The sequence below is a fragment of the Primulina eburnea genome, chromosome 3 (genome assembly GCF_022965805.1).
Source record: "Primulina eburnea isolate SZY01 chromosome 3, ASM2296580v1, whole genome shotgun sequence".
Lineage (NCBI taxonomy): Eukaryota > Viridiplantae > Streptophyta > Magnoliopsida > Lamiales > Gesneriaceae > Primulina > Primulina eburnea.
The window spans coordinates 47,256,331-47,282,322 of NC_133103.1; the positions used below are offsets into that span (position 1 = coordinate 47,256,331).

A 25,992-nucleotide genomic window follows, 5' to 3' on the forward strand; every position below is an offset into this window, starting at 1 on the left:
AACTTCTCCCACTTCGTGCATAAGGATGAGTCCTAAAGCTTTTCCTTTTATGCTTCTGTGGTTTACTTCCAATAATTGTTGGAAGATCATTTTCTTTACAACACAAAGGAGTTCTTTTGTTGATACCCCTTAAGCGTTTGTAATTCTTTTGTAATGCTGCCATATGGCACCATTCTGCCAGTTTTCCTTTAAGGAAAGAGGCTCTTCTTGCCAACGTATCTGGATTACCAGGTACGTATTCCCTTATGAGCATTTCTCTCCAAGGGCTCGGCATTTTTGCGAAGAAAAGCTGCATAGCTATATCCTCTTCGACTCCTGAATTCCATCTGTATTTAGTGAATAACATAATATATTCATCCACCAAACATATGTCATGTAATTCAAGACTATACAGAGCTTGAGTGTATTTCTTCTTCTTCTCTGTATCTTGACTGTTGAAATAGTCTACCCCTATAAAGTGTGCTTTAAATAGGGTAGCCATTTTTCCCGCGATCTCACTAAGAGATTCTCCAACTAGGACTGACTCTTTCATGTCTGATGAAGTCATGTCCCAAGCAATTTTTACTGATCCCATAAGACTCATTTCCAAAAGTTTAATGAATCCTTCTTTGTTGAGATCAAGTGTTCCTGCTGCAATTCTCATAGCAGATGTCCAATCGTCTATGAGATCTTCTCTGTTTTTGAAGTCTAATACATCAAGGTTAAGCATAACCCCGTAAGGATGTATAGGATCTAAAACAGTTTTCCCATAGGGTGTTTGGTGCAAAGGAATTTGAGTTCTCCTTGCCCTTGTTCCCGCTGGGTGTGATCCTCCACCAGTATGGAAATTAGTCTGAGATTCTCTCATATTTACATTATGAGATCCCATACTTTCCCTTAGTGGTTCCTGAGAAGATGACCAGGTTATTGCAGGTGGTGTTTCACCTACTGCTGTATTCATCTTTAGATCTACTACTTTGAGATTTGCGAAAGATTCCGCAAGTTCTTGTAGATCCTCCAAACCAATCCTTTCTAAAGTTGTCATCAGATGAATTTCTTTTCTGAGACAGACTTGATTAGATTGATCATCTTTTCTTCTTCAGTCAAAGGTTTTGACACCACTCTGGCCTTCCTTTGTTGATGTAACAAAGGTTCAGTGCCAAAAGATGGTGGTAACCATCCTCCTGAAGTTCTTCTACTAGAACTTGGTTGTTGTTCTAGTTTCTGAATTCTTGTTTGAATATCCTTTATTAATCCCAGAATTTCTTCTTGGGTTTCAAGGATTTTCTCAACTCGTTGCGGTACAAAATACAGCATATTGCCATAATTTTGGACTGTCTTTTGAATTTCTCTAAGATCTAAAGAGAGCTTAGAAGAGTCTGGAACTATCTCCAGAAACTTATTATTTTGTATCATAAGTTTACCTGAGATTTTACCTGAGGGTGCAGTAGCTTCCCTTCGTAAATCTGCTGTCTATACAGATCCATTGTTCTCTGAAGAATTTCTTCTGAGTAGATTTTGAAGTATGTTTTTCCGGTTTTTTAAACCTTGTAAACGCATACTTTTTGTGCTGAGTTCAGTGAAGCATGTACTTCGCTGTAATTCTTGCTCTAATTGAATTATTTCTAGCGAAATAAGTTCAATTTCGAACTGGATGGTAGTTCCTGGCATGTTTAACAGATCAATGAAGATCTGGTTTTTTCGGCCTGTAAGGGTCTACCTTTTGTGTATGCAAGGTTTTGCAAATACTGCCGTCTTTTATCAGGAGATAAATTTCGTTTGTTCTCATGTTTCTGATATCTAACAATAGTTAGATAAACTTGTGTATATTCCAAAATATTGGAATAGTTCTTGTAAATTATTTTTCTCGAACTAAAGTCCGGATTCATAATTTTCGAAATTCTCCTTCTCATACATTTAGTTGCTAGTAATAATAAAATTTTTGTGTTTGAAATAAATTAACCATGCTCTGATACCATTTTTCGGGAGCGCGGGGATCAATTAAAATTAAATAAAAGACAAGGGCAATTTTGGCATTTTAAAATTTCTTTTCTCTCACCAGGTACTAAAACACAAGTTCTTTTATATTGGGTACTGATACCCAATTAACCCAAATTTTCTCCATCCAATTAATAATTTTGATAAATTAGATAATTTCACATACTAAAAAAGATACTTTTATATTTCATTCATTTAAGTGAGGAAATAACTTTGGATAACTTTGGGCTTATTTAGTAACAGGAAATATTAAAATTTGTTTTTTATATAATTATTATATTGATATGCTAAAAATTCATTTTCAAAATAAGTATTTATATGTTTAGTGAAGTCTATAATTTGTCGTATAGTCGCGATACCATAAATGTGACCATAATGCTAGAGGAAAATATCATTCGCACAACCTTTTTGGCTCGCAAACACTTACTCGCCGGAGGCATTTTTTGTAAACGCCGAAAACACATATCCAGATATTGTCCCAGTTCTACTCCTAATTTGATCGCACTAATCATTAAAAAGCATGCTTCTTGCAGATCAGTGTTAATTGGACTAAAACACTGTAATTTTTTTTTACATCTTTGATTTTGGTTTGCTTTCATAACATCTAACATTGATCAAAGTGATTGTTTTGAGATAGAGCTTCTTATTCTACAGTAGTCTTGGATAGATAGTAGAAGCGAGGCAAACTGAACAAAAAAGTTGTCAAATTGTTTACAATTGATGAACTAACTGCAAGAAAGTTATCTTCTCATTTTGAAACAGCAGAAATATGTTTTAATACATAAACAGGAGAAAGGAATAACAAATTATGGAAAAACTTGCGTCAAAATTGCATACAAGAATCTGTCTCATCTACTGACACTAGATTGAGGTAATATGCTGAAAATATAAATATTGGCAGACTCCATTACGAGAAATTGAGCAAAAAAGGTTGCACACAAAGGGAAACGGCCTTCTTTCACAGTTCGATTTGCTAGTTTCATGTAACCTTACTGCAAAATTAGCTTTTGAATCTGATACTGCGGCTGATCCCAGCATTGATACCGGTTGCTTCCCCACCGTAAGAACCTGTAGGCTTTCTGACCTCCCGTACTTGCCCCTTTCTGCGTATCTCTGCCTTCCGGTGCTTCAACTGAGAGATGGGAAAAGAGATGTTTAGTCTAACAGATGTTTAGTCTTGGAACTCTTACCACACACCATATTTAATCAAAGGCTCAGACATCTAATGGCTTCAAGCAAATGATACCTTGTATTTCTTTCTGGGGTTTTTAATCAACTTCTTACGAGCACGAGTTAATCCCCTATTTTTCTCCATCTAGACAAAAATGGAGCGAAATAAATTTTTCAATAACCACCAAAAATTGAAAATAGTTTCATTTAGCAGGAACAAAATTTTCCGCACCTGACGTGTGATGATCCGTTTGCCATCAACAGTATCGTCAGGTAAAGATGAAACTTCAGGGGTCCTGTTGAGGTTATGGTTGGTCAGAATATATAATTTAGGAGGCCAGACGATATTAGAAGACATTCTTCCATATATTGACTCACTATGCACTGCATATATCAGAAGACAAACTAAAATCCCTTTCTATTGCAAAGGTAAATCAATTATAGTGTTGCATTTTATTTTAATGTACTTGATTCTGGCTTTGGATAGCATCACAAAAATGACAAATTTTTACTTCCACGTTTTTTACCTGCACTTATTATCAAGCCGAAAGAACAATACCTCCTCGCATCATAAATTACCTGGAATACTTGTTAGATTTAGCAGCAAGCTTTGCAGCATGCTGTTGTTCCACTTGTTTGTAATATTCCAAATCCGGATCTGGATCACTCTCCCCATTGGCCTCAGAAACTCCATCACTGGAAAAATTATCAGTCGCATCTTCGTGATTATCAACAGATGTGACTCCAGCTCCAGCCAGAACTCGCAGCTCATGCTTTCTTCTCCTTTCTCCAATATCATCTCGTTTCGGTATGTCATCATCACCAGAAATAACCTGCCAAAAGAAAATTTGATATAGTTATACATCAAGTGGGGAAGGGAAACAAAGATGTGCTTGCCTGGGGCTTTTTAGGGTGTATTTGGGTGGTGGGTGCAGAATCTCTTGCCATGGTGTGTGCAAGGGCACGACAGTGGATTTAGGAGTATGTCAGGTGAGCGTCGATTGGTATTTGTTCGATCTTGGAGGAGTGGACTAGACATCAGGAGTCAGATGGTTAAGAACACTGGGAAATGCCAAGAGAATTAGGACAAGATGCAGATGAGTTTTGTGCAGAATTCTAAGGAAGTGTTGTTGCAAGGTGATCCTACACTTAACAGAACGGTTGTATCCTTGAAATCCATCATCAAATCATCGAATGTGGAATTTGGGGAGCTATTTGGGCTATGGATGTTTCCCACGGTGAAGTGTAACTGAGGAGGGGGAGAGGAACTTGGCATTAAGGAAGCTGTTGGATGAGTTCGAAGGGGTGTTTGAGGAGCCTAGAGGGCTGACACCGATTAGGGAGAATGATCATGCCATCGTGATCAACGCGGTGCGTCCCTGTCGATACGCCCATAGCCAGAAGAACGGGATGGAAAGAATGGTATCATAAATGCTGAAGGCTGGAGTAATTCATCCTAGCAACAGTACCTACTCTAGCCCGGTTATTCTAGACAAGAAGAAAGACCGCAGCTGGAGATTCTGTGTTGATTACAGGGCACTTAATGAGATTACAGTTCCGGACAAGTATCCAATTCCGGTGATAGATAAATTGCTAGATGAGTTGCACGGGGCAGAGCTATTTTCTAAGCTGGATTTGCAGCCCGGCTTTCATCAAATCAGAGAGTTGGCATATGATGTGTCAAAGACGGCGTTTAGAACGCATGTCGGGCATTGTGAGTTTCTAGCAATGCCCTTTGGCTTAAAGAATGCTCCAGCCACCTTTCAAGCTACGATGAACGAGGTATTCCGACCTTTCTTAAGGCAATTTGTGCTAGTATTCTTTGACAATATTTTGATTTACAGTAAAAGTTGGGACGAACATGTCTATCATCTTCAAACAGTCCTTGAGGCCCAGCAGCAAAACAATCAGATGTTGAACAGCAAGAAATGCCAATTTGGATTGACAGAGATTGACTACCGGGGCATGTAATTTCGGGTCGGGTAGTAAGTGTGGACCCTAAGAAGATCGAAAGCATAAAAACGTGGCCCCAACTTCGCATCATCAAGGAGATTCGGGGTTTTTTGTGGTTGACCGGTAATAACCGTAATTTTACAAGGAATTACGGTAATATCGCTAAACCATGACGAAGTTGCTGAAAAAAAAGTTGTAAATGGAGTGTAGAAGCATGGGAGGCATTCGAAGAGCTCAAGAATGTACTCAGCTCAGCACCTGTTTTGAGGATGCCGGACTTCAATATGACATTTGGGATAGATTGCGATGCGTCGGGACAAGGAGTAGGGGAGGTACTACGCAAGAGGATCGACCCATAGCCACTGAACAAGCTTTGGCTAAATCCACCTACAAAAAGAGTTGGCGGCGTTAGTGGGGGCAATCCAGCATTGGAGGCATTACCCGCTGCGTAAGAAATTCATTGTCTTGACAGACCATAAGTCAATAAGAAGCTTATTGCAGCAGCGCATCACTACACCACATGAATTGGGAAGAAGTGTAGTGGTCAGTAAGCGAAGATGCAACCTTGGGGTGAATCATTAAGCAGATCCAACAGAGTTCAGATGAACCATCACCATATATGTTTATTAAAGGACGACTATTCCACCGTGACCTAAGAGTAAGAACAGATGGATCTAAATGGGTAAAGAAAATCGTGGAAGAATTCCACGTCACTCTGATTGGAGGCCATTCAGGAGCCTTTCGATTACCAAAATCTAGAGGGTTTAATGTTATCATGGTTGTAGTGGACAGGTTCACTAAGTATGGACATTTTATTTTCTTGAAGCATCCATTTACTGCAAGAGCAGTGGCTGAATTGTTCACCAAGGAAGTGGTTCGTCTTTATGGGGTGCCTCAATCTATAGTAAGTGACAAAGATCCTCTGTTTATGAGACATTTTTGGACCGAATTCTTTCAATTGCAGGGCACTAAACTCAAGATGAGCTATGCCTACCACCCAGAAACGGATGGACAAACCTAAGTATTAAACTGATGCTTAGAAACTTAATTGCATTGCTTTGCAGGGGAATAGCCTCATAGTTGCGCACACTCGCTTCATTGGTCCGAATATTGGTACAATACTTCATATCAATCAGCCGCCGGAATGACTCCGTTCGAGGCCATGTATGGGATCAAGCCCCCGCCGATTGTTCAGTTTCTGCCAGGTGAGTCCATTGTGGCAGTTGTTGCACAAGACTTGAGTGACGGGGACGAGTTGATTCGTCAGTTAAAATACAATTTGAACAGGGCACATCAGCGCGTGGTTAAACAGGCCAACGTCTGTCGTAGAGAGGCGTTGTTCAGGTAAATGACTGGGTTTATGTAAAGCTCCATCCCCAGAGGCAGCAATCTTTATGTAAAGGAGCCTGCCAGAAGCAGGTTGCACGTTATTATGGGCTGTTTAGAATTATTTGCAAGGTGGGAGAAGTGGCATATAAATTGGAATTACCCACTGGTTCTAGGTGCATCTGGTGTTCCATGTATCATGTTTAAAGGCAGCTAAGGGAGAGCAAAACGAGGCGATTGAGTTGCCTGCAAAGATGGAGGTTGATCTGGCCATTGACTATGAGCCTGAACAGATTGTGACAAGAAGATATAAGACGAAGACAAGGGAGCAAGTGCAGCGGGTCCTTGTGAAGTGGAAGGGCAAAAGCATGAAGGAAGCAACTTGGGAGGATGCAAACACCATGATCGCTCAACTTCCGACCTTCTGCCTTGAGGATAAGGCTGTTTGGGGAGGAGGGTATTGACAGGGCTGGCTGTAAATGAAAGGGCTATAAATCAAATGGGTCATAAAAATAATGATAAGCCCATTATAAGAAATGTATGTTCTAGAAGGGTGAGAAAAGAAACGCATGGGGGGAAATATAAGGAGAGAGGAGAGGAGTTAGTTAGCATTCACGTTTTCTGATTATTTTCTGTTTGAAAGTGACTAGCGAGAGCTAGGGAGTTTCTGCTTGTTACAGAGCTTGCTCTGTGTTTTTCTTGTTAATTTCCACCAATATATGTTATGTTTCCAGTTGTTATTCCTCTTCCTTCTACTAAATTCTGTTTGCTTTGTTCTGTTTCATATTTGTTCCCTGACAAATACAAATTAGATGGTGCATTCAAATAACAAGTAGAATATTTTATTTAATAAATAACTAAAACATGAATGTTCTATGAGAACAGAAATAGGGAATTGAACAAAATATACACCAATTTTTATGTTAGGAGCACTTGCTCATGAAAGCCAGTAAATTAAACCTGAGTTAATAGCTACTTTGCTATTGCTTATTTCCAGTAACAAGTAAATTCCTCAAGTTGGATCATAAAAATGAAGAAGTCAATCTAATGCAGTAACAATTTTTGGACTGTTCATGGTTTGTCCATTGTTCTAGAAATTTTGAATAGTTAATATTTACACCACTTTTATGGCTGAAAATTCAAGTTGACTGAGTCTGGTTAATATATGCTTTTTTTCCTATTTACTCATTCCACAGAGGGCCTTGCATCACTCACACAGTTCAAATTCTTATTTGCTATCAGTGTTACAATTTACTACTAACCCATTTTTCCAATGGTTAAATTAACTTTCTCTGCAATGATAACAATAACATGGGAGATAATTTTAGCCTGCAAAAACTTTTCAAGGATGATGATTTCATCATTAATTAATTATTATTCCCTATGCCATCGGACTTGACAATTTCAGTCCCTGATCTTTTACAACTAAAACAAGGTTTAGTCACAAAATATCTTGCAGGGTTTGAAAGGAACAAATAGAAGCTTTTCCGTCAGGTCCAATACACACAACGTTACTGAATGATAGTTTTTCTAAAAACCCCAAAAACTCTTTCTTAAAAATTTCACCAGAAAACTGTGACTAAAATTTCTATATCAAAAGAAAAAAACACCAAATTTTATACCAAACAACTCATCTGGTCAGAATCTTATATGTTTTTACTAAATTACTCTCGCAGTCTCGCTTATGTAATAAAGCAATAAATGTATTGCGTATAATGGTCATTCAATATTTATTTTGCTACAAAAGATAAAGTTTACAAGATCATTATATATATGCATGTATAAAAGTATATAGAAGTATATTAATTGGATTTTATCCAAATTACTTAAAAATTTACTCGTTTAAAAATCACTAATAAATTAAATAAGTTGAATTAATTTAATTGAATTTTAATTTGTTTTCCGGGCCAAAGTGCGCCCAATAAGAGATTTGATATACAAGAATGGAAGTTTAGTCAAAGTTGGCCGTAAGTGAAGAGAATGGGGGTAATGTTCGCAAGGACTAAAGATATAACTGTAAATATCAAAACGAAAATCATTATTTTGCCACTATAAGTAGAAACAAATCAGTTCAACCTCAAACCTTGCGTTTATTTGGCCGAAGATGCGGCTGTTGGGAAAGTTTACTCAAACTTGATTTATTCTCATCCCTGTTACTCTTACCATAAGCACGCCAGTCTAGCTCTCTGGCCTCGTCATCAAAATCGTTCAATGTCTCAAGTTTCCTAATACAAACAAATTTTGCTCATATTCACTTAAAGGAGTACTTGAAGACGGCATAAGCTAGTACAGAGAACAAATGAAATAATATATTGTCTGCAATGATAACGAAAAATACCCGTTCACCGGTTCCAGATGTTTTGTCCTCCGAACATTCTTTGGAGAACTCAAAACACCTTTCTGCTTCAATCTTTCCTCAAGAGCAGCCCTTACTTTTAACATTTCCAGACTCTCCGCTCCAACTTGTATATCCTGCAACAATTTAATTATGTCGAGAATGTCAAGCAAATGAATTCAGATATGATACAAGTAATAACACAGTTATAACATAGCCACTGCAACAGCTTTATGGTCAATAGCAAACAAATAGCAAAGATACTAGAGCAGATATTCACAAACTCACTTGGAGCTTCTGTCGCGATTCAATATTCTTTGAACTTCTTGTGATATTCAACTCGGCTAGCTCGGGTTTTTCATCAGGCTACAATTTAATACCAACCAAAGAAAGGGAAAAAATGAGACTACAGATTTCAGACAAGAGTTCCACAAACATTGTGCACTTGCACAATAGCTTTTATAAGATAGAGGAGTCCTAAGGCGCCTGGATATTGTAGAGTCTAGGCGCAAAATGGGAGGAAACGCACCATCTTATTAAAATGAAGTGCTCAAGGGAGAATTTTGTAAAATTTAAATTCGTAATAATATATAATATGCCACAGCAAAAAAAAAAAGCCCTCGTATGCTTAGATATAATACAAGTAAAACACTACTTAAAACAGAAGATGGGGGGGCAACAGTAGAACAAATACTTGTTAGTTTATTAGAAAAGTAAACTACTATTGTCTTGCCTTTCATCTTAGATTTATTATCTCTGCATTTAAGCAGCATCAAATACCTGCTCGGGATTTTCAAAATGCATGGGCTTCATCGTTAAGGCACATGCCTCAAAGTGCTTAGCCCTGGCTCTTGTCAAGGCTCAAAGGGTTTATTCTTTTAACAACTAAGACTCACAGAAAGGATTAAAAAATCAAACATAAAACACACTTTCAAAGGAAAATTTTCAACTAATCTTTGAAGTTTGAGGGATTCATGGTCCCTGAGGTTTTCGATTGCTTTTAATCTTGTCCAACCAGCAGCTTTCCGGCATTAAAATAACATTTCAGGGAAAATCTAATTCATTACACCTTCAGTAAAATGAGATTGTTTTATTAATGTCTAGATTTTTCCTATAACTATAATATGGGTCTCGGTTTACTGTCATCCATAGGAACAAAATTATAATAACAATAAAAAAGAAGGGTTTCTACAGGAGTACCTAGCAAAACATAACAAAGATCCTGTTTATATAGGGTGATTATCATAATTTAGATTGAATGAGAATAATAACAGTTTTAGACATTTGCGCTGTTTGTACACTTCATGGACGAGCTATTAAATTCCTACATTCCCTTTTTTTCTTCCTATCTCCCAGATATTTAAAATATAGGGATAATATTAATATTTTGACACAATTGAAGCTGAAACAAAATGTTAAAAGAATATTAAATATCAAGTAACCTATTCTCATCAAGCCAACATAAGATATTTATTTGGTTCTTCAGCCAAATAAGTTTTTAAAAATTGAAAAGTTGGTAAATTGACTCCAGTAACAAAATAAACTTTACGCACGATTCTGACAAACCCCTCAAACCCAATGGATGAGTTTTAATATATGTGACAACTAAGTAACAGAAGATACTTTAAATGGGGACATACCTCAACTATTGCGTGTTTCAAGGAAGACATTGTGGAGGCAATCACTGCTTTGTTGAAAGAATCAGCATGTGTAGCCCCCATCTCTTCAGCCAAATTCAATGCAGCTGCATGGTTCACATGTTTGCTCACAATATCCTCCACATCAAATGGAAGATTCTCATCCAATTCTTTCATCTGCCACCAAAGAAGAAACGATAAAAATTCCGTCACTCTCAACTCGTGGTATCAGGAGACAACCAGAAGCAATGCAGGAATTTCGAAAACATAGTGAACCAAACATATTTCCGAAAGCATAAAAAGTTTCACACTAATGCTAAAAAAATATGTCCTCAGACGAATAAAATTAAAAGCCCAGCTCCGGCTAACCATTCCAAACCTTCATTTTCTTGAAACTAGAATTATTGCAATATGACAAAATCTTACGTGCATCTCCAGTATTTAAATGAATTCCCAACAAAACTTGAATAGAAATACGAAAGAGCCTTGCCAAATGATCTAATACATTTTTAGACCAGGAAACATGTCGCAATGAGAAAGCCAGCAAAAGAAACGGTAAGTCATCAAATGAAACCTGTAGTTAATTACTTATATCACATATATTTGCGATATGATGGTACATATTCCCAAGAGAAAGGTAAAATACAAGCAAAGAGAAAATTTAACACCAAGAAAGACATAAAGAAGATTTAAAATCCAATAGAGTTGAATCTTCTTCATACTATCTTGCATAATAAACTTTGACGCCAATAATACACAAATTAGGCCAATCTGAGAAGATATAAAAACCTTATCCAACAAACTCTTGATCTCCACAAGACGAGAAACAACTGGATGATCACGGACTGGTAGCCCTTCAGTCTTGAGAAGAAGATAGAAGGTTATAGCCTGACAGAAAGACTGCAACAGAAGCTGCTTCACCTCAATATAATGCATCACACCCTTCTTTGCACTCTCTTGTTCTCTAATCTAAATAATCAATCAACATAGTGAATAAGATTACAGAAAAAAGTTTACCTTTACTTTTAGAATAATCGAGTAGGTAATATTTGCTGCATATTGATTTCTTGGGTACGGAATAAAATTTAAAAAACGGTGTCATTTAACAATCCAGCATCTGTCACCAAGACACAGAAATGCAATGGTCCTGATGAAGGGAAGAAGCTAAAAATTTGACACACAAACACTAAGACCATTTTCAGCGAGAGTTCATTGATAAGATAACATATTCGTTTGGCATAATGTAACATTAAACAGAGCTGCTGATTCCAAATTCTTCTTGTAGTTAACAAGCACATCTCTATTCGTTTTGAGTGACTCTCACCCTACAATTTACTTCATCTATATCCTTTTCATTTTCTCTGATCATCTGCTGGTTGAAATGCAGTTACTTTTTCCTCCAACGCTTTCTTTTTTTGAATAATGAGCATACATTGCAATCATTATACATTGAGACTCCATGATTCACAAATAGTTTCAAAGAAAAGATAATTTCAAGATTAGAATATCCTCTGGCATAAATAATAATTTCATGTTGTAACTGGAATGCTTTCTCAACAACAAAAGCTTAGGAAGTGTTTGCAACCAATAAAAGAAAGATTTTTCACTTTTCACTTAAAAAATCAATTTTTGTGGTTCTTAACCCCAAATTTTTCTTCTGCTTCTACATATTTTAATTCAAACCCAAAAGTCTAGCCCACGCTAATTCTGATTCTTAAAAAATGATTCTAGTATTTTGGTAAATAAATGAAAATTTGTCAACACTCTTACCCCCGATATTTTTGTCTAGTCAGTATTACCCTTTAAAATACACCATCAAACTCTATCTTTTGCAAACACTTTTGGTATTTTATAAAAAACTAGTATTAGAATAACTTATTTACCAATCACTCAACCTTAAAAAATTTCAGCTTCACTTTAATTTTCAAAGAACCCAATTACAAATTTTTCTAAGTTCTGAACAATCTATAAATTTAATCGTTCTTTAAAAGCATAATCTTTCGCAAACGCTCCGTAAGCTAATACAACTTTAGATGGTGGATGTCATGTTTTTCAAAATCTCATTGATAAACTGTACCAGTACGATCAGATAGTTTAATCCAAATGAAAATGAGTTTGATCAAATATAAACAAGCATACCTTGTTCACCAGTGGGTTAATTTTGTTTTCAAGTTGTTTAAGGGCACCATTAAGTTCTGACAAAAGTCCAATTAGTTCAGGAGCAGAGCTGTAAAACAATTAAACAAGTAACCAGGTTAGTAAGGCATCATAAGAAAAGAAAGGCAGGCTGCAAGTAAAATTGTTAGATTTTCATTTAAAGACCCACAAATAATTCTAACAAGAATTATGGGAACTTTTGAAATAACAGGGGATACAAATTTACTATTTAATGTTTGATAGGAGGTGACAAGTTAATCTAAATAAATCAGAGAATCTTTTTTTGACAATATTCAAATTTTGAAAATTTATAATTTAAACTATATTCTTTATTTAAGCAAAATAATTCAATCTATTATCATCAACGTTCAAATTTTGATCAACATGGCTCTTATTCCAACTTGCGAGGAGAATAATTGTGTTTTTCCAGCATAAATAAAATATAAATATGATGAAATAAAATATAAGTAACAATAATTTTGAATTTACTATACTTGTAAAACTTAAGTTGCTGTGAACAATTTTTTGCAATTTTACTTCTATTTTGTTAAATTCACATTCACAAGTATTGAACCTATTAAATTTTAAAATTCAATGGATAAATTTATTACATATAAAAAGTTTCTAAGTTATTGAATAAATTTTATATAAATTAACTGAAATAAATTTGCGTAAAAAAGTTTAGAAAAATTCGTACATAACCAAACGAATCAAAAAACAACTCTGTAAGAAAATTATTATTTACCAAAATTTGCGTAACATCGTAAAAGCTAGATGGAATGTGCGTGTGATTTATTAAAGTGATAGCCCGTTACAGCATAAAGAAATTTCTAGTATCAGTAGTTACAGTAAACATTAAGTTCAAGTTTGCATTTATTCTTCAACTTTGCATAAAGAGCGTGAAAACTGTTGTGTGCCAAAACACCTAATTTGTCAACTTGAATTCACGACAGACAGGCTATTACTCGGCCCAATACACCAATATGAAATAAACTACACCAATATGAAGTTAACTGATGATCTAGTCAAACATAAGCTGTGTAGAATTCCAAATTACTTCGTTTCCAATAATTCTAAATCAAAATCGAAAAATTCAATATGATGGGCCAATTTCAGTTTCCCATCATAAATCACAAATCAGTTAAATGGTAAAATATAAAGCTTGATGCAAATATTGACCAGCATTTAAGTTATAATGAAAAAATTATACAAAAAGAAGGGAAACCAGCATTTCCAGTACTCTGACAATCACACTCGTGCAAGCATAAATGACAGGTAAAAGAATCTTTTCATATTTAAGTATCTTTGTTTGTATTACAACTTCAGTATTGCAATAATTATAAAAAGTAACATCTTAGAGTCAATAAAACCTTGTAGCAACTCAATGACTTCATTCACATCTTCTAAGTTAACATGCGGATAAATAATAAAGAAGGTAAGATAGAGTGAAATCGTGCTGACCTGTAAACAACATCCATTTGTTCTTCCTTCGTCAAAGAATGTAGGTCTTTCTTTACAACCTCATACATCAAACCCATTTCATTTACTTTGTCAAAAGAAGGTCTTGAGGCAGGTTTCCCTTGGTCAAAAATTTCCTGAAATAGGGGGAGAAGATGCAATCCATAATATGATATTTCCATTCCAAGCATCGCCGCAGGAGTAAGGATCACGACTAGTAATGGATATACATCGAGGCAATCTAAAGTATATTTCACCTCCAATGTGGGCTCCACACCAGCTACATCCTGACCATCATCTCCAAGACCATAATCCTCCATCGTCAGAGCTTTTGCTTTCTCACTCTGCAATTTCAACACCTCTGCCTCCTCCTCAGCTGCGTCCTCATCATCGCTTGATAATGGCTTATGATTATCACAAGCATTAGATATGTCAAAACACACACCAAAATAAAATACAAAGCAAATCTATTTCTAAAAAAAATCCCAATGTATAACTTCAAGTTGACAGGTATACACATTGATGCTTTGCACTGCTTTCAATACTCGATTACCCGATATAGCTTATAAGTTCTCAGCATAGTTTGCCACTTATTATCGTGTCAGCCCCGAGAAGAAAAAGAGATTTTATGGTCGGTGATCATCATTATCAAGGAATTTAAACTAGCTGGTCATAAACAAGCAGGACAACAAGCACCGAATCCATGAACCATAACTGCTCTAATTGAAAAAGAATGAGGGTCCAATGTCTTGAGGGATAGATTGCACCTTTTACTTTAGCATTTACCTCATTAAAATTTACAATACAAAATTTTGTATGAGATTATGAGAAACAAAAGATAATCTAAGAAGAAAGGTTTATCTAATGTAAGGACAATAATAGGGCATCCTCAAGATGATTAAGTTTATACAAATAGTATAGAAAGGAATAATGATTCCTACTTGGATTCGCAACGAGGAAACTGATAATGAATTTATTATGCAACCAGAATTGTCACCATGTATAAAAAATAACAAATAACTCACAGTACATCAACTAAAATCGTGTATTTAAATTAAAGTAATCCTTGGAGGTAACTGCATAATTAAAAGTTCAATATAGCAATAGATGACAATCAATCAGCCTATAGTTTATGTACAATGTAAATTAAAGAACACAGAACTGTTTGGAAACTACCTCATTGACCACATCAGCACCATATTTGTATTTAGTACCGCCCCAAACAACATTTTCATGTTCCTCCTCGTGGGTATCATCAAAAATTTCATCTTCAACTCCACCAAACTCAGCCATCATGTACTTTTGAGTCCTCTGCACTATACATATCAACTATAGAAATTAATACAACAAATTTAATATATGAAGAATCAGGGAAACAAAAAATAGCCCAATCGAGGGATACCCGACTATGATGATGACCCAGGAAAAAACAAAGAACAAAGCATCTGCTCCTCTAGATTAAAAAAAAAAGTTCTAACAATAATAACTGTCATCGCATACCTACAAGTGTCACGTAGACAAATTAGTTCAGCACAAAAAGTGAAACCAACTCTAGAAATCACCTCATGACTCATAAATCCAGTTGACTGCAGTATTGGTCATGAAGACTATAATATATGTCATAAACAAAACCCAACACCATCCAAAAATTAAAAAACACTACCAACTGATAAAATCGAAAAGTTACAAAATCTGAACTTGATATAAGAACAAAACCCGTCACCATCCAAGAATAAAAACCACTACCACCTGAGAAAATCGAAAAGTTACAAAATCTGAACTTGATATAAGAAAAACAATTTCTAAATCTAACAAATAAGTTTCAGACAGAGAAAAATATGCTCCAGTGATTCTGAAACTCCCGAGGAAAGAAACCCACACTTTTTACTACATATTGTTAGGGGTGATCACGGTGCGGTTTTGCGGTTTTTTTTAAAAAATTCAAACCGAATTGCCATATGCGGTCGGTTAGTATTTTGAAAAATTAATCGCGGTTTTATGTAAAAAATCAGTCTTGCGGTTTTGAGCGGTTTCATACGGTTGCGGTCGGTTTTACGGTTTTTTTAATGAAAAATATTAGAACATATATTATAATTTATTTGAAAACAACAACAATATATTGTTTTCAAATATAAAATATAGTTCAAAACATATAAAGATCAAAATAGATTAAACAATAATCAAGATTCAAAACTAAGTTAATAATTTAACAACACAACACATTCACAACAAAAATGACATTTACACTATTTTATCAATTTTTTTACCTTCAGACTACAAACAAAATATTGTAGCAAAAAAAATAAATACTTTAATAAATGACTAATATGAAGTATAATTAAGAAAAAGATAAATTTTATTTGTAAGAATAATAATTTTAAAGAGATTTAGGATATAATGAATGATGACTTCTTTTATTTGAATATGTTGTTTACAAATTATTATAATTCTAGGCCAATATTATGGCAAGCGGTTTAGGCGGTGCGGTTTGGTGCGGTTCTTGGCAAAAAAAATAACCGAACCGCGTTTGCGGTGCGGTTTATGATTAATATTTTTAATTGCGGTTTTTCTAAAATATTATGAAAAGCGGTGGTGCGGTGCAATTCGGTTCGGGCGGTTCGGGCGGTTAATAAAAAAATTTGATCACCCCTACATATTGTTAAAGCCATATCCAGCACATTTGAATTCACAGCAAGAAGAGCTAACACTCTTACATTTTGCCTCAAAACCCTTAGGCGGGGGATCATCAATCTCAGCATCTTCCTCTTCATCGTCTTCTTCAGCCTACTCAAAATGGTTAAAAAGAAGATGAACAAGATTTTATTAGAAATAGGATAAATTTTCAGACCTTTCTTTCACCCTTATCTAAATTAAATTCAAAGTACATTAAAAGAACAAGAAAAGAAACAGAAGTCAACAGAAAAAGAAGATAACAAAAATACAAATTTGGAATGCAATCTCGGTGAAAAGGCACACAAAAATAGCTCACCATTACTGCTTAACTTGACAATAAATAGCTCGATCAAATGAAAAATAAATAAATAAAAACTACCACAAAACACCAAGAGAGCGAGTAAAAACATGCACAGAGAAAACGATTAGTAAACACAGAATGAATGAATCAAACAAATTCCAAAACGTTCAAAACAAATACCAAAACGTTCAAAAAGACCAAATCTTTACACCGATGAGATAAAACTAAATTAAATAAACCAAACCTCAATACCAAACACGGATTGCTCGCCCTCTTCGTCGGATTCTTCCATATCCTCATCTAACCGCAACGGCACAACATCTCTCTGCTTATGAACTAGATAAAAACACAAGCCAGTAACAACAACCCGAAAGAAACAAAAACACACAATTAAGAGTAAAGAAACACGGCTATCAATATACAGTTTCTACGGAATTCTATATAAACGGTAAATATAAACACGTACAGGCATCAATTTCATCATTCATCATGTCTTCGTCATCCGAATTGAAGGGAATCGCCTTTTTCTTCATCGGACCACTACTTTCCTTCCTTTTGTACTTCCCTCCTTTTCTACCCATGATTAACAGTCTCGTTGATCAACTATAAGAGATCGAAAAACAAACAAACAAACAAACAAACAAATTCCTTTGAGAAAATTACAGTGTGATGCAGAAACACTATAAACAGCCCCGGAAAAGATATAGTCAGCCAAGCAGAAATGTACATACATAGAAAAATACAGGCTTAGTTTATCCTGCTGCTGCTGCCGCCTCCGCGCCGCCGCTTTCCAGAAGTGGGGAGAACTCGTAGACGCTGCCTTGTGGAGGGAAGAAAAGGAAGCGCGTGCGCGTTAGCCCATTTTCTATGTTATATATATATATTCGGTCCCACCAAAAATTAGGCAAACCTAATTATTTTCTATCAAGAAAAAATATCAAAAATACCTTTTTTAAAAAGTTTCACCAAATTTTCATACAAAAATGGCTAATCCAACTATTTTTAGAGGTTGTATTTACTATGGAAAAATTATACGATTTTTAAGCACTTTTCTAGTATTAAAAAATATATAAATATTCAATCAAAATTATTTCGTTTTTAAACTCTATAAAAATCTAGTGATATTCTAAAAATATCATATTTTTATAGAGTTTAAAAACGAAATAATTTTTAAACTTCAGTTTAAAAAACTTTACGAAAATAAAAAAGTATTTAAAATTTTAATAGATCAAATATCAAGTCAAGTATAATAATTTCTTTCTACCATCCTTGTTAATTTTATAAATTAGTAAAAAATATATACGTGTTGTATGTGTTATTATTATTTTTATTCTAAATTTTATTTAATCAGAAATTCATACCAAGTTTTTTACTTTAATATAATATAATAATTATTTATTTTAATTGAAATTATTAGTTAATAATTTAACGACGATTTGAATGCTTCCACCTAGTTTAACAATCTTAAGATGGTTTCGATTCTTAAGAACATGAGTAGGTCTCTTGTAAGACGGTATCACGAATCTTTAACTATGAGATGAGTCAATCCTACCTATATTCACAATAAAAAGTAATATTATTAGCATAAAAAGTAATATTTTTCATTGATTACCAAAATAAGAGATATGTCTCATAAAATACGACATGTGAGAATGTCTCACACAAATTTTTGCATAAGAACACACACACACACACACACATATATATATATATATATATATATATATATATATATATATATATATATATATATATATATATATATATATATATAAAACAATGCTCTTTACATTTATAATAACACAACCATATTTTATAATTTAAAAAATTTATTTTTTATCCGGTAAGTCTTTAGCAACATGTTCATTTGTCTTAGATACGCAAAATTTCGATTTAACCGAACGAATTGAATTAATTCAAAATTTTAGTTAATTCAGAAGTTCGTTTCTTAATAAAAATGAAATCAATTATTTCAGCTATATCGCTTCAATTCGATTTTGGACAGTGTTCTAAAAATCCCCGTCTATGACCGCTTAGGTGGCGCCTAGGCGCTGGGCGGTCCAAAACCGCCCCGATTTTAGGCTAGTCGAAACTTCTAGGTGCCACCATATTAATCGATCGCCTGGCGCGAAAGTCGTCTAGGCGATTTTACAATTAAAAATCCGCCCAGGCGGTTTACACTTTTAAAAAAACAAATTATGATATTCCTAGTTATAGTGAAACAACTATGGCACAAGGATTGATTGTTGATGATGGAGATGAAGATGTTGAGACAAATGTTGAAGATGCAGGGGAACTTCACGAAGAAGAATTTGTATCGGATGAAGAGGAGGAAGAAGCCATGGATTTTGAGTTTAAATCCGATATAGAAGAAATATTGAAAAAATATGGAGATGAACTAGAAGAGTTAGATGTTTATGTTTAATATCAATATATTATGTTGGAAAAAATGTGGAACAAATTTAATTTTCATTGTACAACGGTTGTAGTAAATTAGTAAACTGATGTGGATGATTCATATATAAAAATTTATTAATATATATTTATTATTACAATTTAAATTTTATAATAATATCTATTTCATATACAAACATAATACTCATGAGCCACTTAATGAATTTAAGATTTAAAAAAATCGCCTAGACAACCGCCTAGACAACCGCCTAAGCCCCGCCTAATCGCCTAGGCGCTAGGCGGTAGGTAACCGCCCGCCTACCACCTACCGCTTTCTAAAACACTGATTTTGGATTTCAAAAACTAGTTAAACCGATAAAATTAACCAATTGCTCATCCCTAGTTTGTTCCAATACAAAATTATGGGTTTACTAAGGTTTCTTCTACATAAATGAAAAGTTGATTAATTAAAGCAAAAACATGTTTAAAACGATATCACAGATCATATTTTGTGAGACGAATCTCTTATTTAAGTCATTAATGAAAAATACTACTTTTATGCTAAGAATATTACTTTTTATTGTGAATATCAATAAGGTTAACATGTCTCATAGATAAAAATTCTTTAGACCGTCTCACAAGAGACCTACTCATTAATTAAAAAGTTGGACCCGACTTACATTTGGGTCACCCGTTTTAACCAACAATATGGTCCAAAATTTTAAACTAATTTAAAACATTAACCATAACAATAGTATTATTCAAGAAACTGATAAACCCAAAGAATCTGAAGGCATAACTAATTCACTCTAATAAAACCACTTGCCATTAAAAGTGCAATATTGAACATAAAACTCAAACTACAGATCACTTACAATGATCAAATTCGATTAATGCCTAAAAATTAAAAGGAGCTAAATGCAACTTCTCATTAGTCCTCATCACAAGCCTCAGCAGCAGCAATCGCCGAATCCAATTCATTTATCAAATGCTCACTTACATGTTTAGCAACTGATATCATATCCATTATGGTGCTTGCACATAATCCCGCACCCCCTCTTTTCATCAGCCCGCATATCCGCCCGTGCCTATTGACAGAAACAGAGACAGCGGAACTCATTTGGGATTCCTCTTCCAAAGTTGCATCTACTATATAATGCCTTCCAACCTAAAATTTCAGATGAGAGAACTAGTTGGTTGTGTTTAAAGGTTTCATGTCAAAGACCAAATACCAGATGTTTGAACTATCTTGCCTTTGTTAAGGTGACAATGACAGGGACTCCGGTTGTATCAAACTGAAGAAATTCCTCGTCGCTTACATCAACCTCTGGCTGCTCATCAGAAGAGGCATCTGCTGAAACTTGGACTTTTGGAATGGCCGTATTGCTTAGCGCTGCCTAGAAGGGGGCAGCGTAAATGGGAAAAGCAAATAAGAACATGGCGATGAAAAAGTAAAACCACCATACAGTAATATAAAGAATCTCTAATATGTAACAACAATAAACCTTAACAGCAGCTCCCAAGGCATCCAGCATATTACCATCTGAACTAAGGACAAGACCATCAATGTAAAGATCCCAACAAACCTTCCCCTCAATGATAGATAGAGACGAAAGATCAATCCCAGCCCCTGCAGCCCAAGGCATAAAAAATTTCCAGTCTTTAAACTGTCAAAGTATAATATCTCCCTTACTCATTGATTATTTATACCTGCCCCGCTTTTACCACCCAAAAGACATAATTGAAGTGCCGAAGAGAGCTCCACGGCTAATTCCTCGCTGCCTCTGCCCTGTGATTAACGAAACAAAATTACAGCAAACCCATTATAGATGCGCTTGCACACTGAATGAGAAATGAGAATATACAGGGACATGCATGAATTAGGTAGTCCCAAAGAGTTAAGAGTATTCTAATTAAGACTAAAACTTCGGTAAATACCTTATTTCGGTATTGGAATTTTCAGACACACACGTGAACTTACTTTATTTTAAACTTCAACATTAGTTTTAAGTTTTAACAAATGCTAAATAGTCTTTTAAACCCTTTTTTTAAAATAGTCTTTTAAACCTTTTTGTAGCATGAATTTTTCCAAAAGATCACTTTGATCCTCATTTAACTGACGCAACTGCAGGGCATCACGATACACAAGCATTGGCAGCAAAGCTTTAAAATATGACGATTCAGTAAATTGGTAACACAAATTATCGAGGCCACCCTGTACGCTTATTGATTCCACACCTCAAGGCCTCAATATGAAAAGGCAAACTTTAAATCTCATGAAAGATGATCAAAATAGCCTAAATGAAACCCCTACCACTACAAGCACGAGTAAATCAATGAAGCACTTAACCAAACCTCTGTTTGGCTAATCAATAGAACTATCCAGTCAAGTGTAAAGCAGAAAATGGGTAACTGAATAATAGAAGCATCCAGTATCTATAGCCCACAATAAACTAATGCAAGATAAATTCATGTTTGAACATGACAACAATATTCTCCAACAAAAAGAGAAAAATGATCTATAAATCATAACATTCAAATGAACAGCAGTAAACCCTATAAGATGCTCCAGATCGTCAAGAACTAACAATCTCCAGATTGTGATGAATGGTTAAGTGCTTCATCTGCTTTCCTTTCTCAAATCAAGTTCAACCGGTCAACTTGCCAAAAACTGTCTTTATTAACCCGGGGATTGGGTACGAAAGAAAGTACGTGAGCAGTAACTATATATATATATATATATATATATATATATATATATATATATATAATTTATGCCCTTTTTCCCAAAAACTTCTTATAAATTAGTTGTAACATGTTTTCGCCTAAAAAATCTAATTCTCAATTTTGCAAAGTATCATAGGTAAACTCCAGTGTTTGAACTATCAGCAGTAAATCAACAGAAACATGAAAGATTTTAAACCTCGAATGTTGGCTCAGCTGTCGAGCTGCAATCAACAAAAATAGAAACCTTTCCTTTGTCAGGATGAGATGGATGGGGCTTCCCAAGCTCAGCCTGCAAATGAAATTATGCATTGATCATGAGTCGAATTATAACATAGATCTCAAAGAAAATGACTGAAGGATAACATATTACTTACCCAAAACAATGAGAAATTCAATCAAAAAAGTATTGATGTCGAGACAGTGAAATACCTTCACACTTGCAATGACAATTGTTGCACCTATCGTCACTCTTGCTGAGCCACTAGCCTTTTCATGTCCATGAGCAGAAATGAGCGTTAATAAAATGTCTGACATACAAAAGAACATCCAAAGATTCGAAATCTGGATACCTGAGGAATGACACCAGTTTCCACATTGATGTGCCGGTAATCTAATCTTTTCCTTCCATCAGTACGAAGGTCCTGAGCTATCCCACCCTTTATGAAATTTTTCTCTCCAATGGAAAGCAACACCATAGCTGTGAAAAGGTGAAATAACTTATGTCAAACATGAAATGCTGAGAAAGAGAACCATCATCATGAATGCATGATCAAACAAAACATGATGAAGGTATGAGGGTTGGGGCTACTTGTGTGTGTTGTGATGGTGATGGTTCTCTTAATTTGGGTGGCAAATGCAGATCACCATGTTCTGTCTAGAAAAGACAGACGCCGGAGATTTACCGCCAACAAAGACAAGCTAGCCGTCATGAAAACTCTCTGTTACAAGTAGAGAAAAAGTAAATGCTCTTAACAAATCATAAAAAATTACAATTGTACCTTTCAGGGTGTAGCACTAGTTACACATTCAAATCTTAGCAAAAGCAAAGCGGGCATAGATAGCAATTGCATAGACAAGGTAGAGTAGAAACAAGTATAAAAGTATATAAATCAGATAACGTTGGCATTTCAGATTTGAATCCCAGATAGAAGTTAAGGAAGTTTAATGAATTCCGTCTCAAATTGCACAACCGTCAAAAAAATCCATCAAACGAATATGCAGCAAGCGTGCAGAAAAAAACTCCAGCAGTGACATTAGCAGCAATAAGACACATTATTATTGGGAAAAAAAATAAGAATAACGGTCACAAGCAGTAGCATTGTTGGGAAAAAGGGGAAAGCATAGCGGTCACGAGCGGTGGGCTTGAATGAATCTTGTAAATTGTCCAACTAGCACTACAAACGTTAAGTTCTAATTTTTTTATCCACAAAAAAAAAACGAACCAGCACCATCAAAGCGACAAAAAAAAGAATGAAATCCCCGCCGTTTTACCACATTACAGAATGGTTGGGACCACTTTTCATCACTGCTTAAATATACAATGGTTGCGGCATAAGTGCCAAGATTCATCTGTCCCTCGACAGATTATGCAGCGTTACGGTCCATCATAATGAAAAATGGTAACTAAATTTCGTGAAGGTATACATAGAAAAGAAGAAGCCAAATCCAATCCAATACGGGACTGCGTGAAACAAGCTAACATAAATTTCTATCATGTTTCAACAAAAAGATGATTAACAAACAATTAAGCTACAAATCAAAACAGGGAAAGAAATAAACTTTGTTTTGGAAATTCAAAATCCATAAAATAATAAAACTTTGCAACTAAAATCACGGCTTCGAACAAGAAATCACTTTCGGATGATAAAATCCATCACGAATATGCGAGGTCAGGCGTTGAAGTATACGATAGAAAACAAAACATGAAATCACAGTCGAAAAAAGACAGACGCCGGAGATTTACCGCCGACGAAGACAAGCTCGCCGTCACGCCGTGAACAGGACAGTGGATATCAATGGGGTTAGGGTTTACAGGTATGAAGCCAGAACTCCGCAAGTAGGGATGAATGCTCTCGTGGGCTTGGGCGTTGAATGATATTTAATGTCGTCCCAGTGTAAGCAAAATATAAAACTTTAAATATATAATAATAATAATAATAATAATAATAGTAATTGATAGAATAGATAATTAAATATGTGAAATTTTCTCGATCCAATTAATAATTTAGAAAAAATTTGTTCGAGGATGAATGTGACCAAATGAATCTTTGAAACTAATTCTGAACAAATTCCAACATCTTAGAAAAATAACGATGATACTTGTCTCCTGCCTGCCTTTTCTGAATTTAATCAACATTGACAATATTTGAATGAAGATCTTCTCTCCTCAGATGATATTTCTGACAATATTCCAGTTTCTTCTCTTGTTCAAAATTTAAATCCTATCATCTTGATCTTGGTAATGTTTTTAGTAGTGAGAATGAAGGCATTATAGAACCTAATGAATTTGATGACTCTTCAGATGAAAATTACTCAGCTGCACCGTCTGAACTTTTGGAGGATACTGAGGGGAGCAGTGGTGAAGAAATATTTGCAAAAGAGTAAAATTGGTGAGAAGAGGAAGGAAAGTGAAGCTGGAGATGACTTTGAACACTTCAATGAGACAAATGAGGAAGGTGATGATTTAAGTATGAAGGGATCTTATGAAGAGGGACCTAGACATCCTACTTTTAAAGAGGGGCAAGATATGAAGAAGATTTCCCTTGTTTCAATAGTATCCGATGTTAGCGTGAGAATTGACGGTTCGAGTCCAACATATATCAAGATAAATACAATTGTGCTAGAAGTAATGAGAACAAGTTTTCCAACTATATGTATTTGGCCAAGAAAATTCATAAGATTGTTAGAGATGATCATAATATCATTATTGACCAACTAAGATACATTATAAAGACAAATGTGAAGTAGATGTAAACAAATGAAGATATAAGGGCTAAAAAGACTGCTATTCAGAAGATCGGAGATGTTGATAGATACAATATCATCATCTTAACCCAGAAAATACATTTTTTCTCAGATGATTTTTTTTCCAAATAAAAGTATAAGAGATATTGCTCGGATTCAATTCTTTAATTTTTTTTAATAATAATGTAGTATTTTAAACCTAGGATATTAATGAACGATGTGTTGAGTTTTTTGATATGCAAATCATAAAACTGTTTTATAAGTTAAAAAGGGCTCGGGGTTTTTGGATACGAAAAACTTTAATTTATTATTTATTTATTTTCTTTTTAAACTGGTTCAGGTATCATACGACATAAACGACTGAAGTTGGACTCTAACGGGACATCATCATTGGTGGGGTTTTTTTTAAATAAAATATATAATAAAAACTATTTAAATTTAACAAAATATGACAAATTGGAAGGATATAACAATTTATAACAATCCGAGGTTTCATTGGAATCCGAAGTTTGATTACTCAGATTCTGGTTATTATTGCTTTTCATGGATACAAATGTAAAAAAAAAAAAAGAACAGAAAAAATCTTGGAATCCAGGAGTGTTTTTTAAATAAATTTTTGGTCGACTTTTAAAATAAATTCATGCAAAAGATTTTTTTTCTTCATATTTATGTTTTTAGTTTATGTTTTTAGTACTTTAACATTACAATTTTGAATCTTGTAGATATAAGTATTGCAAGAATCAGAATTTAACCTAAATGGTCTCTGGAGTCATCAACTTAGATATATAATATGGTCGGATAGAGAAATCTCAAGCAGGAGTTCATAAATTACTGTAAACAAAGGCATTTGAGTTCAGAAGGAGAGTAATTTTGTTATTTGTCGAATAAAGCAGATCAACAAGACAGACAGAAAACACAGA

At 34.7% G+C, this 25,992-nt stretch overlaps 2 protein-coding genes across 3 annotated transcripts; both read right to left on the bottom strand.

Annotated features, from left to right (window-relative positions):
- Positions 1 to 2,761: 2,761 nt before the first annotated feature.
- On the bottom strand, positions 2,762 to 17,875 carry LOC140827708 (protein THALLO). 2 transcript variants are annotated; one of them, XM_073190489.1, is made up of 17 exons: positions 17,719 to 17,875; positions 17,454 to 17,590; positions 17,232 to 17,323; positions 16,728 to 16,797; positions 15,190 to 15,329; positions 14,271 to 14,417; positions 14,017 to 14,150; positions 12,538 to 12,625; positions 11,188 to 11,367; positions 10,402 to 10,575; positions 9,050 to 9,127; positions 8,765 to 8,898; positions 8,510 to 8,651; positions 3,727 to 3,980; positions 3,380 to 3,443; positions 3,224 to 3,292; positions 2,762 to 3,109 (listed from the first exon to the last, which is right to left on the bottom strand). In XM_073190489.1, the coding sequence occupies exons 2-17, from the start codon at positions 17,566 to 17,568 to the stop codon at positions 2,978 to 2,980; spliced, it is 2,013 nt and encodes a 670-aa protein (XP_073046590.1). In that variant the 5' UTR covers positions 17,569 to 17,590; positions 17,719 to 17,875; the 3' UTR covers positions 2,762 to 2,977. The 2 variants fall into 2 exon arrangements, with proteins under 2 accessions (XP_073046590.1, XP_073046591.1); XM_073190490.1 differs by having other exon boundaries at positions 17,715 to 17,875.
- Positions 17,876 to 20,169: 2,294 nt separating this feature from the next.
- On the bottom strand, positions 20,170 to 24,214 carry LOC140827710 (uncharacterized). The gene is made up of 9 exons (XM_073190492.1): positions 24,072 to 24,214; positions 22,917 to 23,046; positions 22,678 to 22,805; positions 22,538 to 22,594; positions 22,305 to 22,397; positions 21,092 to 21,170; positions 20,887 to 21,011; positions 20,635 to 20,778; positions 20,170 to 20,549 (listed from the first exon to the last, which is right to left on the bottom strand). Exons 3-9 carry the CDS (start codon positions 22,801 to 22,803, stop codon positions 20,313 to 20,315), a joined length of 861 nt encoding a protein of 286 aa, XP_073046593.1. The 5' UTR covers positions 22,804 to 22,805; positions 22,917 to 23,046; positions 24,072 to 24,214; the 3' UTR covers positions 20,170 to 20,312.
- Positions 24,215 to 25,992: the final 1,778 nt, after the last annotated feature.